This window comes from Balaenoptera musculus, chromosome 8 (assembly GCF_009873245.2).
Source record: "Balaenoptera musculus isolate JJ_BM4_2016_0621 chromosome 8, mBalMus1.pri.v3, whole genome shotgun sequence".
In the NCBI taxonomy this organism is placed as follows: Eukaryota; Metazoa; Chordata; class Mammalia; order Artiodactyla; family Balaenopteridae; genus Balaenoptera; species Balaenoptera musculus.
The window spans coordinates 93,344,306-93,358,359 of record NC_045792.1 but is presented as its reverse complement, the minus strand read 5'-3'; the positions used below and the strand labels follow the sequence as shown (position 1 = coordinate 93,358,359).

Here is a 14,054-nt window from a genome sequence, read left to right as displayed (position 1 = left end):
AATTTCCTCAGTAAAAATAATGTGTCAAAACTGATCCAAAAGAAATAAAAACATTTAAACAGATCATTTCTATCAAGGAAATAGAGAAAAATGTCAAGGGTTATCATTTTCAGGTAGCACCAGAAAAGAAAAATTCACAGCCCAATATCATTTGCGAAAAACAACTCAAAATACCTAAATAAAATATCTAACAGAATCTAGCTGCATATGAAAAGAGCAGTACACCATGTTGACATAGGAATATTCTCCTGGACTTTAAGTACGGTTTAGCAAATCTATTAGTATAATTTATTTTATTAATTGATCTAGGAAGGAAAAAAAATCATGGTCGTCTCCATAGATGCCAAAAAGACATTTAACATTCACCTCCATTCTTTATAAAAGCATTAAATAAAATAGAGATCATTGGATATTTGCTTTAAAGTATCCCTTTTTTTAAAAATTTTTTAAATTAATTAATTTATTTATTTATTTATTTTTTGGCTGTGTTGGGTCTTCGTTGCTGTGCGAGGGCTTTCTCCAGTTGCGGCAAGCGGGGGCCGCTCTTCATCACGGTGCGCGGGCCTCTCACTATCGCGGCCTCTCTTGTTGCGGAGCACAGGCTCCAGACGTGCAGGCTCAGTAGTTGTGGCTCACGGGCCTAGTTGTTCCACAGCATGTGGGATCTTCCCAGACCAGGGCTCGAACCCGCGTCCCCTGCATTGGCAGGCAGATTCTCAACCACTGCGCCACCAGGGAAGCCCTAAAGTATCCTTTTGGGTGTTTCTTTTAGGATTTGTTACACAGGACCAGAGCCATGTTTAGTCTAGGGTGAATTACCCCACTACTGAGGCAAGCCCCTTCTGAGTACTCTTCCCAATGCCCGGTGAATTATAAGGTTTTCCAGTCTGGCTGATAGGAACAGGTGTTATTCTCAGTCCTGTGTGAGCACCAGGTAGGGTTTCCTCTAATCCTTTCTGGTTGTTTCTTTCCCCAGCCTCTCATGCATTCACTGATCTGTTGAATCCTGGAGGGAGACCCTCTGCAGATGTCTGGAATTCATTCTTTGTGCAGCTTTCTCCTCTCGGGCACACTGCCCTGCCAACTCTAGACGCCGTGGTCTGCTCAGGCTCTCAGCTCCCTCTTCTCAATTCAGAGAGTGTGCCAGGCTCCATCTGAGCCCCCCTTCCTGAGCCACAGTCTTGAAAGTCTCTCAAGACAAAAATCCAGAGCAATGCAAGGCTCACATGATTTATCTCCTATCTCAAGAATCACTGTCCTTCACTGCCTGATGTCCAGTGACTTGAAAACTGTTGTTTCATATACGTATTGTCTGACTTTTTTGGGCTGTTCCAGGAAGGAAGGTAAATCCAGTGCTGTTGCTCCATCTTGGCTGAGAGTCTTCCAAAGCTTTGAGTTCCGCTAAGAGGAGGAGTGGAGGCATGTATGTAATTTGCATATCATCTGCATAATATGAAATACACAGAAAGACCCTACACACCTGTCCCCAAGTCTCTGGTTCTCTCTTCCCAGGTGAGGAGAAACATATAGCAGATCCAGCTGAGAGAAACCAGGGCTCCCCTGTAGTACCTGCAACTGAGTCTTTGTCCCCTGGCCTCATCAAGGATGTGGGATCATTTTACCCACGCTACTGAGCCAAGTCTGTGCTGGTTTTCAATTACCTGAAGACTGTTTGCTTAGACAGTCCATTAGCCAGCTGGTGCCTCCACTTCCCTAGCTTTGCAAGAAGGCTGACTGAGCAGCATTTTATCCAGCCCCGTAGAGTATCCCTCCAAAGATACTCTATGCATATACAAACTTTTCCCTAACAGATACACTGTTCTTCACTGTGCTTCTTTTACATTAAAATGGATCTTAAGGACTTTTCCATATCAGTACATAACTTCTTTATTTTTTGCTATTGCATACTATTCCATTCTTAACAGAGGTATTGTGTGGTAGCCAGGCTCCAAGATGGTTCCTGGTAATCCTTTTCTGCTGGGCTTCACACCCTTGTGTGATCTTCTCCCACTGAATCAGGCGGATCACTCACTCTGGGGAAAGCCAGCCACCATGTCAGGAGGACACTCAAGCTGCCCTCTAGAAAAGACCACATGGAGAGGAGCTGAGGCTTCCAGCCAATGACAGTGCCAATTTACCAGCCGTGTGAGTGTGCCGTCTTGGACCCTCCAAGCCTAGTCAAGCCCTCATATGGTTACAGCCCCAGCTAACGTCAGACTGCAGCCTCATAAGTGACTCCAAGTCGGAACCACCCAGCCAAGGTGCTCGCAAACACTGACCAGAGAACTCATGAGAGATATTAAATAATTATTGTTGTTTTACACCACCAAGTTTTGGGGTAATTAGTTCTATGGTAATACAGATTTTGGTAACTGGAACAAAAACCTAAACATTTTGGAGTAGCTTTGGGGCCAGGTAGTAGACAGAAGCTGGAAGGATCTTAAGGACAGTGTTAGTAAAAACTTAAAGACTCTGTTAGGAGAAGCTATATTTCAGAATAGCTATGGACCAGTGCCTTCTGTGTACCTTCTATTTTCCTTCTTTTTGAACAGAAGGGTCTATATCAGCTATCCTATGCTTATTCTACCACTGTATGTTGGATGTGTGAGGGACAGATGATTTGTCCCTATAGTCTACAGGTCTTCAGATCAAGAGGAACCATAGGTGGGGAGCTGTACCTGAGGAACTGTACCTGATAAGCCTCATTGAACTTGGATATAATTTAGATGAGAAGATTTCTGGATTTTGAGATGATGCTGTAAGAGGATAAAAGAGAGCTACCAGGTGAAGGCTCTTTGTTTGCCAGCACCATCCCTCATGCTGGGAGGCTGATGTGATGCTGGTACTGTGGCAGCCATCTTGTAACCATGAGGGGAAAAGACATTGTCAAAGATGGCAGAGAACATGGTCAGAATCTGGGTCCTTTATTTTTCCCCCTAAACCTTACTCATCTTTAGTGCCCAGTCCCTGACACCTGGCTTTATTTATTTATTTATTTTCCTGGAAATGGAGAGAGCCGCATAGCCCCTGGTGGTTTTCTGATCCTCAGACTCAGCTTTCACTAAGCTGGGTATGGTTGTATTTCCTATCCATGAGATTCTCTTTGAATCTGGGTCTTTGATGGCATCACTGAGCCACTCAACCCTCCTTCAGATGTCTTTTCTTTGAGCAGTAACTATTGCCTTTGTGGTCTGAGCCATGGCCACTCTGTGCTACACTTTTGAAGCCAAATACAACCAAGGTGACTCAGGGCCAGAGTCAGGATTTAAACCCCCGCCTCCACCCCAACTCAAGTTGAGAGCTTCCTCCCCATCCTGAACTGTTTTATGAATATATCCGTGTGTGTGCGTGCATGTGTGTGTCCCCATCAGGCTTCTTTAGGGCCAAGGACCATGCCCCCCACTGGGCTCAGTCCCACACTTGGGCTACTCATTGATGGTCCAAAGCAGATTCAGCGTACCCAGAAGCTTCCTATGGGATTACATTCTACAGCAGACCAAAGAACAGCTAACCAATAAACCTCAGAACACATATAACAGCCAATAAAATGGGGTTTATGAGGCATGGATCTGGGAGTAATAGGCTCACGGGGTCTGGCCTTTCCTGGAATATCTTACACATTTAGAACAACGGGGGCAGGGGTAGCTTTGTCAGACTTCTCCACACAAGATCAGAGGGAAGGTCAGAGGTTTCCTAAAGGCCAACCAACTGGTCCAGAACAGCTCCTGGTGAGGGCAGGATCAGGGCCGTGGGGCAATGGCACATTGGCTGGGGTCCCAGCTTGCAGCGGGTTGGCTCTCAGGCTGTTATTTTGGGTTTGGCATGAATTATTCAGCACAGAACAGCCCAGCCTAGAGTTTCTGGGACTCTCCCCAAGGTTGGGAGAGAGGAGTGGGGTGGAGGTGCTGTCGTCTCAGAGAAGACTCTACCTTGTCCCTCTGTGCCTCTATCTCCCCATCTGTACAGGATGGGGTTGCAAGTCTGGTCCCTGCGCACACTGCCTGCCCACACATCCCCCAGGGCCAGGATTCTAAGGCTCTAGGTGCACCAAGGTGCTTGGGGTCTTCTATAAGCTTCAGCAATTAAAGCTGGGAGGGCTCTCAGAGAAAGAGGGGAAGTGACTTATTCAAGGCCACAGGACAAGGAGCAGAGCTGGGGCGAGTGTCTCGCGAGTCCAGGTCCTGAGCCGCTTATATCTTCCCCACCCCACCGCTGGAGTACATCTGGGGTGAGAGTCTGATGTCCCCACTCCGATCCGGAGGATGGGACATTTTCCTGGAGAGCCCCTCTGCCCCACTCTGCTGTGGACTGAGGGAAAGGCCTCTGTATTAGTTGGTTGACTACAGAGAGACCCAAGAGGAAGGCAGAGGTTTAAGGAAGATGGGAGCTCATTTCTCTCTCAGCGAATGGCCCATCTTGAGTCGACATTCCACCTCCACAGGCAGCTGCATGTCCTGAGGTCCCCAGCACCGCCCTCATGCTTGGTCAAACGCAGGCCACAGGAACGCCCACATTGGTCTTTGGGGAAGAACAAGAGCCACATGCCCACGGTCTTAAGGCCCAGGCCCAGTGTGACACCGTGACAGGCACCGCTCGCTTGCTCGTTCCGGAGCACTTAGCACGCGGCCCTGCTCGCCACAAAGGAGGGAGCCGGCAGCCTGGCGCTGTGCCGGGGAAGATGCAGAAAACGGATTTCACTGGGCTACTGGCAGTACCCACTGCTCAGCTGGCTACCAGATAGCCCTGTGACCCTCCTTCCCACAACAGAACACACTCACGTCCTCTCCAAGGACGTGGACCCCAAATTCCATCTGGTTATGCTTCCCGATCAAAGTGCAGGATACCCCGGGGGAAAGGAAATCCTCTCCTGAGCCCCACATGGCTCCTCACGGTTCAGTGACATAAACTGCAAGACAGTTCATCTGCCCTCCCCCACCCTGGCCGCGTCCCCCTCCCCAACCCAAATACAGTGGTGGACACGGATAGGAAAACCACAGCACAGACTCCCATGGGGAAAAGGGAGGAAGGGAAACGTTCAGGAGTCGCTGGTGCACAGAGGTAGGCAAATCTTGCTGGCATGAACGGTGAGGACTTGCTCTGGCAGAGGAAGCTAATCTGGCCAACCTGGTGCTGGAAGACTCTCTTTTCCTCATCACCCTCTGTGGCTACATCTGAAGCAGGTGTTAAATAGTCTGGCTTCCCTGAAGGTTTCTTTGGGGCTCAAACAATCCTGAGCACTGGCCAATTGCGACTTGCCTCGGCTATTCGTTCAAAAAGCTTCTGGTCAAGGTGCTTCTACCTGATTCTAGGGCCAAGAGTCATAAGCAAAGACCATTTCTCAGCATAATTCTGAAAACTGTTTTATTTCATTGTTTCCTGCTCTGGCCCAGCCCTCTTGAGACAGGCTGGGACCTGGGACCCTGTGCCGCAGTGCTTGTACCTGGACAAATGTCTCCTCCAGCAACAAAACACAAAGAAACTATAAGGTAGTGGGCAAATTATGGACAACAAGATACAAAAAAGACCAAAAACACCTAACTGCCACTTTATTTTTTAATTAATTAATTTATTATTTATTTTTAGTTGCATTGGGTCTTTGTTGCTGTGCACGGGCTTTCTCTATTTGCGGCGAGTGAGGGCTAATCTTCATTGTGGTACGCGGGCTTCTTATTGCAGTGGCTTCTCTTGCTGTGGAGCACGGGCTCTAGGTGCGCGGGCTTCAGCATTTGTGGCACACGGGCTCAGTAGTTGTGGCTCCTGGGCTCCAGAGTGCAGGCTCAGTAGTTGTGGTGCACGGGCTTAGTTGCTCCGCGACATGTGGGATCTTCCCGGACCAGGTCTCAAACCCGTGTTCCCTGCATTGGCAGGCGGGTTCTTAACCACTGCGCCACCAGGAAAGCCCCTAACTGCCACTTCTGAGGAGCCAGGAGCAAAAGCAGGGGGTCAGGAGCAAAAGCAGGGTACTGTGCATGCCCCCCTGTACAAAATACCACCCAAAGTGTGGGCAAAACACCTAAGCTCCTCTGGCCCGACCCCTGGCCACACCCCTACCCTCACCCCATATAAGGAATCAGCTCACCCCACCCCCCTCGGTGAGCAAGCAAGGGAACCTGTTACTTGTTCTCACTCCCCCCTGCTGCAGCAGGGGCCCCAATAAAGCTTTGCCTGAATTTCTTGTCTGGCCTCTGATCAATTTCTGTTGATTAAGGAGGCCAAGAACCCTGGTCCGTAACACTCTCACTTTAATTTGGGCTACATGGGGTGGCGGGTGAAGGGGAGGAGAGGGGAATGTGGATTCTACCACAATTAGTCTGACTGGGCAGATGAGACCCTTAGTCTAACCTTGCTCCAGGGCTGGATCCCGGGCCGGGCTTCCTGGGTAGCCTTCGAGAATGGCTCTGAGCCACAACAGATGATTTCCTTCTGTGTGGGTTACAAAGAGGGGCGGCTCTCACCCCTGTGAGGCCCCATGTTTCTAGATACTCCTTATTCCTTTCCATCATTCATGTCTTTCCTGTAATAATTTGCTAAAAGCCACAGAGAGCAGCCAATGCACACAAATATTCTGGCTCTTTCCAACCACTTCTCCTAGAGCTATGTGCTCAGTCAATACATGATCAGCCTTCCAAAATGTCATAAACACGGTTTTACCAAATGCTTTTCCAAAGTGTAACAAGGGGCTCTAACTTTCCAACCTGCAATGTTTATACGCTCCCCGCTTGCAGCAAAATCACGAAGTCAATGCCTAGTACTGCAGAAGTTTTGTTAGGACAGTACCCCACTGCCAGCGCTAATATTTCTTTATTCAGGGTAAGGGAAGGCTGGTATAACAAAGAGACGCAATAATGATTTAGTGGCTCAGAGAAGATAGAAGTGTGTTTCTCTCGTGTGTAACTGTCCACGGTGATCATTCCAGATCGGCAGGCTGTTTGGTTCCACAAGGTCATCCAGGGGCCTGGGGTCCTTTCGTCTTGTTTCTCTGCCATCCCCTAGGCCACTGGCCTTATCGGCTCGATCACTGGGTTGCAGGCACATGTTGTCACTTGTGGGTAGGGGACAGAGAGCATGGGGGGGAGGGCAGGAGGAGGGTACACATTAAGGCCGAGGTCTGGGAGAAACATGCTTCTCTTCCCAATATATGCCACTGGCAAAAACTTAGCACATCGATAGACCTAAGTCCAAGAGCATCTGCGACACAGACGCTGGCTGTGTGCCCTGGAGGAAGCGGGAAATCAATGTTGGTGGACGATTAGCAGTCTCCACTGTGGGCCTGGGAGCTGAATGGGCAGATGGCCATTGTGTGAGTCACGTGGCTGAGAGGACTGTCCACGTGGGAGTCCCTCACCCTCTCACGGCATATATACACACAGTCTGCAGCGTGCTATCCCCCATCCAGAACCACACGGCCAGCAGACCTCCCAACACATATTTGTTTGGTAAACTTGGCCATGTCCCTACAGTTCTCTCTAAAACGATGCCTGTCATCCCTCCCCGTGCCAGTGGGGGCCTGAGGGAGATGCAGGGCTGCGCCATGAAGCTGCCAGGAGATGGAAGGACATGCAGGCCCGGGTTCTCCGAGAAGCAGACGCCAAGGTGGGATTAAGTGTGCAAGGCTTTCGTGAGGAGGCGTGCTTGTGTGACGTGAAATACAGAGGGAAGCAGAGGGAAGCCAGCCAGCAGGCTGCGAAACAGGAGTGACCCCGAGAGAAGGAGAGAGGGAGAGAAGGTGTCCGTGGACAGCCCCCCAGTCTGAGAAAGCTTCTGCAGAGCCATCGGGAAATCTTTGAGCCAAAGTCCACCAACAAAGAAATCTCGTGTCTCCCAAGAACTGTTCTGCCTTAGAATCCCAGCCACGTACACAGTCGTTGGTGGGGAGCAGCCTGTGGGGGTCACAGCCTCCGCCAAAGAAGGGGATGGATTGCAAAGCCAGAGCTGCTCTGTACTGGTCAGTTACACCCCTGTCACCAGAGGTCTGCAAGGCCCATTCTCATCGCCGCCACAGGGGGTACAGTAAGAAGTTGCGATCATATTCTAGAAAGAGCGTAGGCTTTCAAATAGAAAAGAAAATATGTGTGGCAACCCAGCTCACTACTGACTAGCCGCGTGGCATTGGGCAAGAAACTTAACCCTGCTGACCCTCAGTTTTCTCCTCTGTGAAACGCCTGGGTGAGGTTCTCAGGATGAAATCAGAGTACCAACAGGAGGTGCTCACGAAATGGTGGTCTTTATCCTCCCCCCATCTTGCAGAGCCCGGTGGGCCTAAGGGCTACCCCAAATGCGCTCCCTGACGGAGGACTCCCAAGTCCACAGCTGACCTCGATTCCCTGGGGTCACAGACAGCACTGCCCTCTCACCCCCCCACCAAGCAGACCCAGGAGTGGCACACAGCAGACTGCAAAGGCCAACCTGGCATTTAAACGATTCCAAGAAACACCCTGATAAATATCTCCCCCAGGACCAAAGAGAAATGTTTAGAAGAGACTGCCGGCCAGGGCTGGGATGGCAACTTGCTACCTCCTCTGAGCTCCAGCTTGTTTGAAAACTCATCACCCAGGCTAGGACTGTGGGCTAAGGCCCAGGTGGGGAAGGGAAGGAAGGAGGCGCCTCCTTGGACAAGCTTGTAAATCCAGACGGCTGTAAAGCCAGACGGCTGGGCAGGCTTCCACCCACCCCTGGCACATGCGGGCTCTACAGCTCCCAGAGAGGCGCTCTCACCCCGATTTTCTCTCTGCTCCAATGCGCATTCTCCAGAGTACTTTCTACCTCGCCTTCCCTCCCCCCTACTTTCTACAGGCCCCTTTCTCTCTCTTCCTCTCTCTCTCTAAGGGTGGCCCTTATTCTTCTCAGCCTCGTGACATTTTCTGGCTCCTGGCTCTGTATTTCGCCATCTCTCTGTGTCTCTGGGCTTCCCCGTTTCCCCGAGGGCCTCATTCCTTCCCATCTTTCTGGTTCTCATGCTCTCTTGCTCCCTCAGCTCATGTCTCCCTCTCTTTCCTCCTCTCCCACTATTCGGCCTCCCAGTCCAGCCCAGCCCAGCCCAGCCGCCTCCTTGGAGCCGCGTGCTGCCTTGGATTGCCTTCGAGCCACAGGGAGGAGCTGAGCCCCAGAAGTTCCACAGGGGTCTCAGAGAAGCCCCTCCTGTCTCCCCTCCTTCCTCTGTGCAGAGCAGAGAGGCTCGGAACCGGAGAGTGCCCCCGTGTAGCGCAGGGGCCATAGCACCCCGACCCAGCCTGCTGCCCCCGACACGATAGCATCCCAGTCTCTACCCCCAGCCTCTCTCCGTGTCACCACCTCTTCCAAACTTCTTTCCATATTCAATCCTTAGAACTAACTGCCAGTATAGGCAAAAGTAAGAAACTGAAACAAATGGGACATCACTTTTATACCAAAGAGTGGGAAATAAGCTGAATTAAATGTGGAGTATCTATTGAAGAGAATTTCATAAAAATCATGATATAGATCGATACATACTGATGTTAAATAGAAATCCAAGTAAGAAAAAAAAAAAGCATCCGAAATAGTATTTAGAGCATAAACCCATTTTGTAAAAAAAATATATATGTGTATATATATATCTACATATACACACACATATATATACATATACATGCACACATAATACAGGCATAACCTTCAAAATGTTGACATTTTTATCTCGGGGCTGGTAGGAGTATGACTGACTTGTTTTTAATATAATGAACAAATAGTTCTTGGGTAACAAAACGTTAATTTAAAAACAAATCAGGAAGTAGGCAAGATGAGCATCAATCTTCCTCACTGCCCTCTTACTCATTTTAACCCAACAAACTTTTCGGAAGCACCTACTGGGCGCTGGGCCTTGCCAGCAGCTGAGCTGGAATTGGAGCGATCGAATGTGGTCCCCTACAACGTCCCCAGACATTGGCCAGGATGACTCAAGGAGACCCTTCAGGGAGGCCTTCAGCTGGGGTATGGGCTGAAGATGGGGGACTGGAGAAGGAGGCTCTCCAGCAGGGCGAAGGGTATTGGCAGGGGCGTGGTGCCCAGAGGGGGACGCCTAGCCAGGGTATCAGTCTGGAAGGGTGAACCCATAGGAAGGCTTGCGGCACCTGGCTCTTGAAGAGTAGAAACAGGAGCTACTGCCCAAGATGCAAGATAAAATGGGGGTGAGGGGGGTCAGGATGAGGGAAGAGAATGGGGAGGGGGCTCGGAGAGGGAGTTCTGAGCTTGGGCCACCCTCCTCCCACCCCAAGGAGCTCAAACCAGCCTCGCCACGGCCACTGCAGAGACGGGAATCAAAACATGGACCCACGGCTGCCTCACCACGCTGATGCCTGTGCAGTTAAGTGCCTTGCTGTCATCCGAGGACATGTGCCCTCACAGTGCAATTGGCTGTTGCTGGGGACTGAAATGGCCTGTGTGTTCCCAGGGGCGAGGACAGCACCAAAGGCTGCAGTCCCCAAGGCCCTGAGCCTGGCCGCCTTCTCTGTGAGCCAGAGGGGAGGACATTCTTTTACACCCTGTGTGTTCTATTTTTGTTTCTTTGTTTTCTTTCCTCCGCCTTCTCGTTTTCTACAGAGCCCAGGGCGACAAGAGGTGCAGGGTGAAGAGTAAAAGGCAGTTCAGATGCCCCGCAGGGCTGGGCTGAGCTGAGCGCCAGGCCCCCACCACCAGGGGGCACCCGAGCACAGACACGCGGCGACCCGGAGAGAGAGGAGTAGGAAGCGCATCCACCCTCTCCGCGTCTCTCTAAACTGCTCCGCGGAAAGCCTGGCGCTGGTGGCTCAAGTCTGGGGTGTTCCTGGAGGGGTGGGCTGGGAGGGGGCACCAAGTGTGAGGACCTGCCCTCCTCAGCCGAATGTGGTTTATTACCCCCATTACCACAACGGGCCGGAGGAGCCTCTTACACTGCTAACCCAGAGGATTTAGGGCGTAGACAGGGATGCAGGCAGCTGCCGGAAAGCACTGAAAAGACAGAGTCGTGTGACGCAAGGAGCACTGGACGCGGAGTCAGGAGCGCGGGCTGCGCGGCCCCTGCTCTTCACGTGACCTTCCCCTCTCTGCTACTTTGTTTTCTCATCTGTAAGCAAAGGCGTGTGTGTGGGCGGGGGGGGGGGGGGGCCTCCGTGGTACCCAAGCGCCCTTCAGGCTCTGACCAAAGACAGTTCCTTGAGGAACCTTGAAGAGGGCAAAGGGAAGAGCTGGAGAAAAGGACCAAAGAACCGAAACAGCCGCCGTTTGCTCCCGCAGCGCAGGAGCGCCTGGCACTCCGCTGAGTCAGCGCGGGGGCAGCGGGGCCCCCTCACCCGCAGGCGACTTTGAGGGCGTACCCACACTCTCGCCAGCTCCCAGCCCTCCTTCGGACCCCACCACCCACATATCCCCGCCTGGGTCTCCTATCGCTGGCTCGGGCATCTCCCCACCCGTCGCCTGGAAAGGGCTCGGAGTGAGTGGGGTCTTCTGTGGTGGGTACCGGGCGATGACCCTGCCCCGGGTCTCCCTGAGAGGTCAGCTGCGCCAGGCAGGCGCTCTCCGTCCTCACAGCGCCAACCTTCGCCTCCCTAGCTGCTCCACCCCATCCTGGACACCGGCGATGGGGAACAGACCCGGGAGGCAGGAGAGCTCTGGGCCGGGTGGATCCACCGGGGAGGCGGGTAATGGACCCGGGCACCGGGGACGCGACCTCGTTCCGGTGACCGAAGCTTGTGGAGTTGCCTCCACCCGGGGATTCCCGGCCCCCCGTTCCAGCGAATCCTCCCCACTTCTCCCCCAGTCTTGGGAGCCTGGGCCCTCAAGGTTCAAGAAGTCAAGAGCCTTGAGAAATGCACTGTGCAAATATATTGACTTTATTTGTCTCCGTTCGGGAGTCTCACAGACATATCCAGGTAAAAAGATCGTTAAATAAACGCCGTTAGCCATCGCAATGCAAAAATAAATATCAATCCTCCGGCCACAGCAGCAGCTGCGCTGCGCCCCAAGTCCCATCGGCCGCGCCTAACAATTATAAAAGTGTTCAGCGAGAGTGTGTGGGCGTGAGTGTGAACGGGTGTGCGCTGGGGGGCACGGTGGAGCCGTGTGCAAAATCGGAGTTGCAAACCATCGGACAAGGGCGTGGAGCGGCTCTCCGGGAAGCCCTGGTGACCCGGGGCGACTCAGCGAGGGTGCGCCTCCCCGCACACACTCACAGCAGAGTTCGTACTGGGAAGAGTTAAAAAATAAACATTTACAAGGGCAGAGAAAGCGGGCCCCCTCCCTGGCGCCCCGGCACGCGCTCCCGCCCAGGGCGAGCGCAGCTCGGGGCGCCCCGACCAGTTCGCAGCCGGGCGAGGGTGCAAGCGCTCGAGGGGCGGCGGTCCCCGGTTCTCGGGGGGACCCCGGGGGGGCGGGGCCCCTAGGGGTTCGCACACCTGTCCCCGGCGGGCCGCCGAGGCGCGCGAGTCCCGGCTGCGGGCGGCGCCCCTCACTGGGCCGAGTCGGAGTCGCTGGAGTCCAGGCTGTTCCTCAGTTTGCAGCTGCCGAGCTGCTCCCTCTGCAGCGACAGGCTCTGCGTGCTGCGGCGCAGGCACTCCAGGCTCTGCAGGAACGACTTCTTGGCCTTCTCTTCCTCCATGGGGGACACGCCCTCCTCCTCCACCTCCTGGATCTCGTCGAAGGTCACCGGCTGCGTCTTGAAGCGGGACTGGCGCGGCCGCCGCAGCCGGCCCTTGCCCTTGGACAGCTTGGCGGGCCGCACGGGCTGTGGGAACTCGTCGGCCAGGCACACGAAGTGCGGCATCACTGCCTGGTAGCTGGAGCAGATGCCCATCAGCTCGCCGGGCTTGGCGGCCGCCATGGCGCTGCCGGCGTCTTCGGGGCCGGGCGGCGGGGCGGCGGGGCTCTCCGGGGGCGGCCGCTGCGCCGGGGCCCCCCGGGAGGCAGCAGCCTGGGGCTCGCCGGGCGGGGGATCCAAATCTGCTGCGGGGTGGCGGCGGCCCTCGCGGGCCCGGGTCGGCGCTCCTCGGGAGGGCAGGCGGACACGTCGAGGGGCGCGGGGCTACGTGGGCGCTGCTCCGCTGCGCTCCGACGCGCTCGCCGCCGCTGCTGTCGCCGTCTGCCCCGCGGCGGCCCGGCTCGCCGCTTATATAGCCGGCTCCTGCCCCCACGGCTGCGAGCTCGGATGACAGCAAATGCCTTTTAAAGCGTGCGCGCCCCGCGCCCTTCCGCCTGACGTCGCCCCGCCACTCTGGGAAAGTCGCGGCCCTTTCCCCAGCGCCGCCCGCCAGCCCGGCTCCGGAAGGCAGGCCCCGCCCGCGGGGGTTCCGGGAGCATCCGAGGCTCCGGAGAACGCTGCGAAGCAGGGGCGCAGGGTGGCCCCGGAGCAGGGCTCCTGCCCGCCCTGGGATCCCCAAGTCTGGACCAACCGCGGCGGCCGCGGGGGCGCAGGGCCGCCTCTCCAGCCTCCTCATGCCAGAGGCGCACAATCAAGGCGCTTGGTTATTTGGCCGCGCGGGTTCTGCGCTGAGCGCGCGGGGCGGGGGCAGCCCCCAGTCTCCTTGCTGCAGGGAGAGCCAGGCCACCCGGGCTCCCCAAAACTGAGTTCCGAGGAAGGGCTGGATGTCCTCTTTGGATCCATGCCACCTCCCTCCCCAAACACACACACACACATACACACATGCACACACACGCGGGCACGAATACAAACACACCCGATTTTTCCAGTCCACTTCTCTTCCCTGTCTTCTGTCTCCTCACTACCCGCACCCCCCAAGTCCCTCGCGCACCCCCATTCGTGCTCAGAAGAATGACACTTAGATATGGCACTAACAACAACAATAATGATAACTAACCATCTGGAGAGCTTTACTCCAAGCTAGGCAGTGAGCTGTGTTTTACATATATTATCCTACTTCATCTTCCTAACAGTCCTGTGAGGTAATTCGTATTCTCCCAGTTTTACATATGAGAAAGTGGAGGCACAGAGAGGATAAGTAATTAGCCCATTAGAGACTGCTGGGGAAAAGTGGGCTCCACTCCAGAGTCCCTGCTCTCACAGTCCCCTGCTAAGGGTTGATACCTACCAATGCCCCCACGGCTGG

At 54.0% G+C, this 14,054-nt stretch overlaps 1 protein-coding gene across 1 annotated transcript; it reads right to left on the bottom strand.

Moving 5' to 3' along the window:
• Positions 1-11,794: 11,794 nt before the first annotated feature.
• C8H11orf96 (chromosome 8 C11orf96 homolog) lies at positions 11,795-13,125 on the bottom strand. The gene has a single exon (XM_036859179.1). The coding sequence runs from the start codon at positions 12,809-12,811 to the stop codon at positions 12,440-12,442; it is 372 nt and encodes a 123-aa protein (XP_036715074.1). The 5' UTR covers positions 12,812-13,125; the 3' UTR covers positions 11,795-12,439.
• Between the last annotated feature and the right edge of the window lie 929 nt (positions 13,126-14,054).

Bases quoted from the DNA above. Each gene is read 5' to 3' on its own strand.
- C8H11orf96 (XM_036859179.1), bottom strand. From the start codon at position 12,811: ATGGCGGCCGCCAAGCCCGGCGAGCTGATGGGCATCTGCTCCAGCTAC.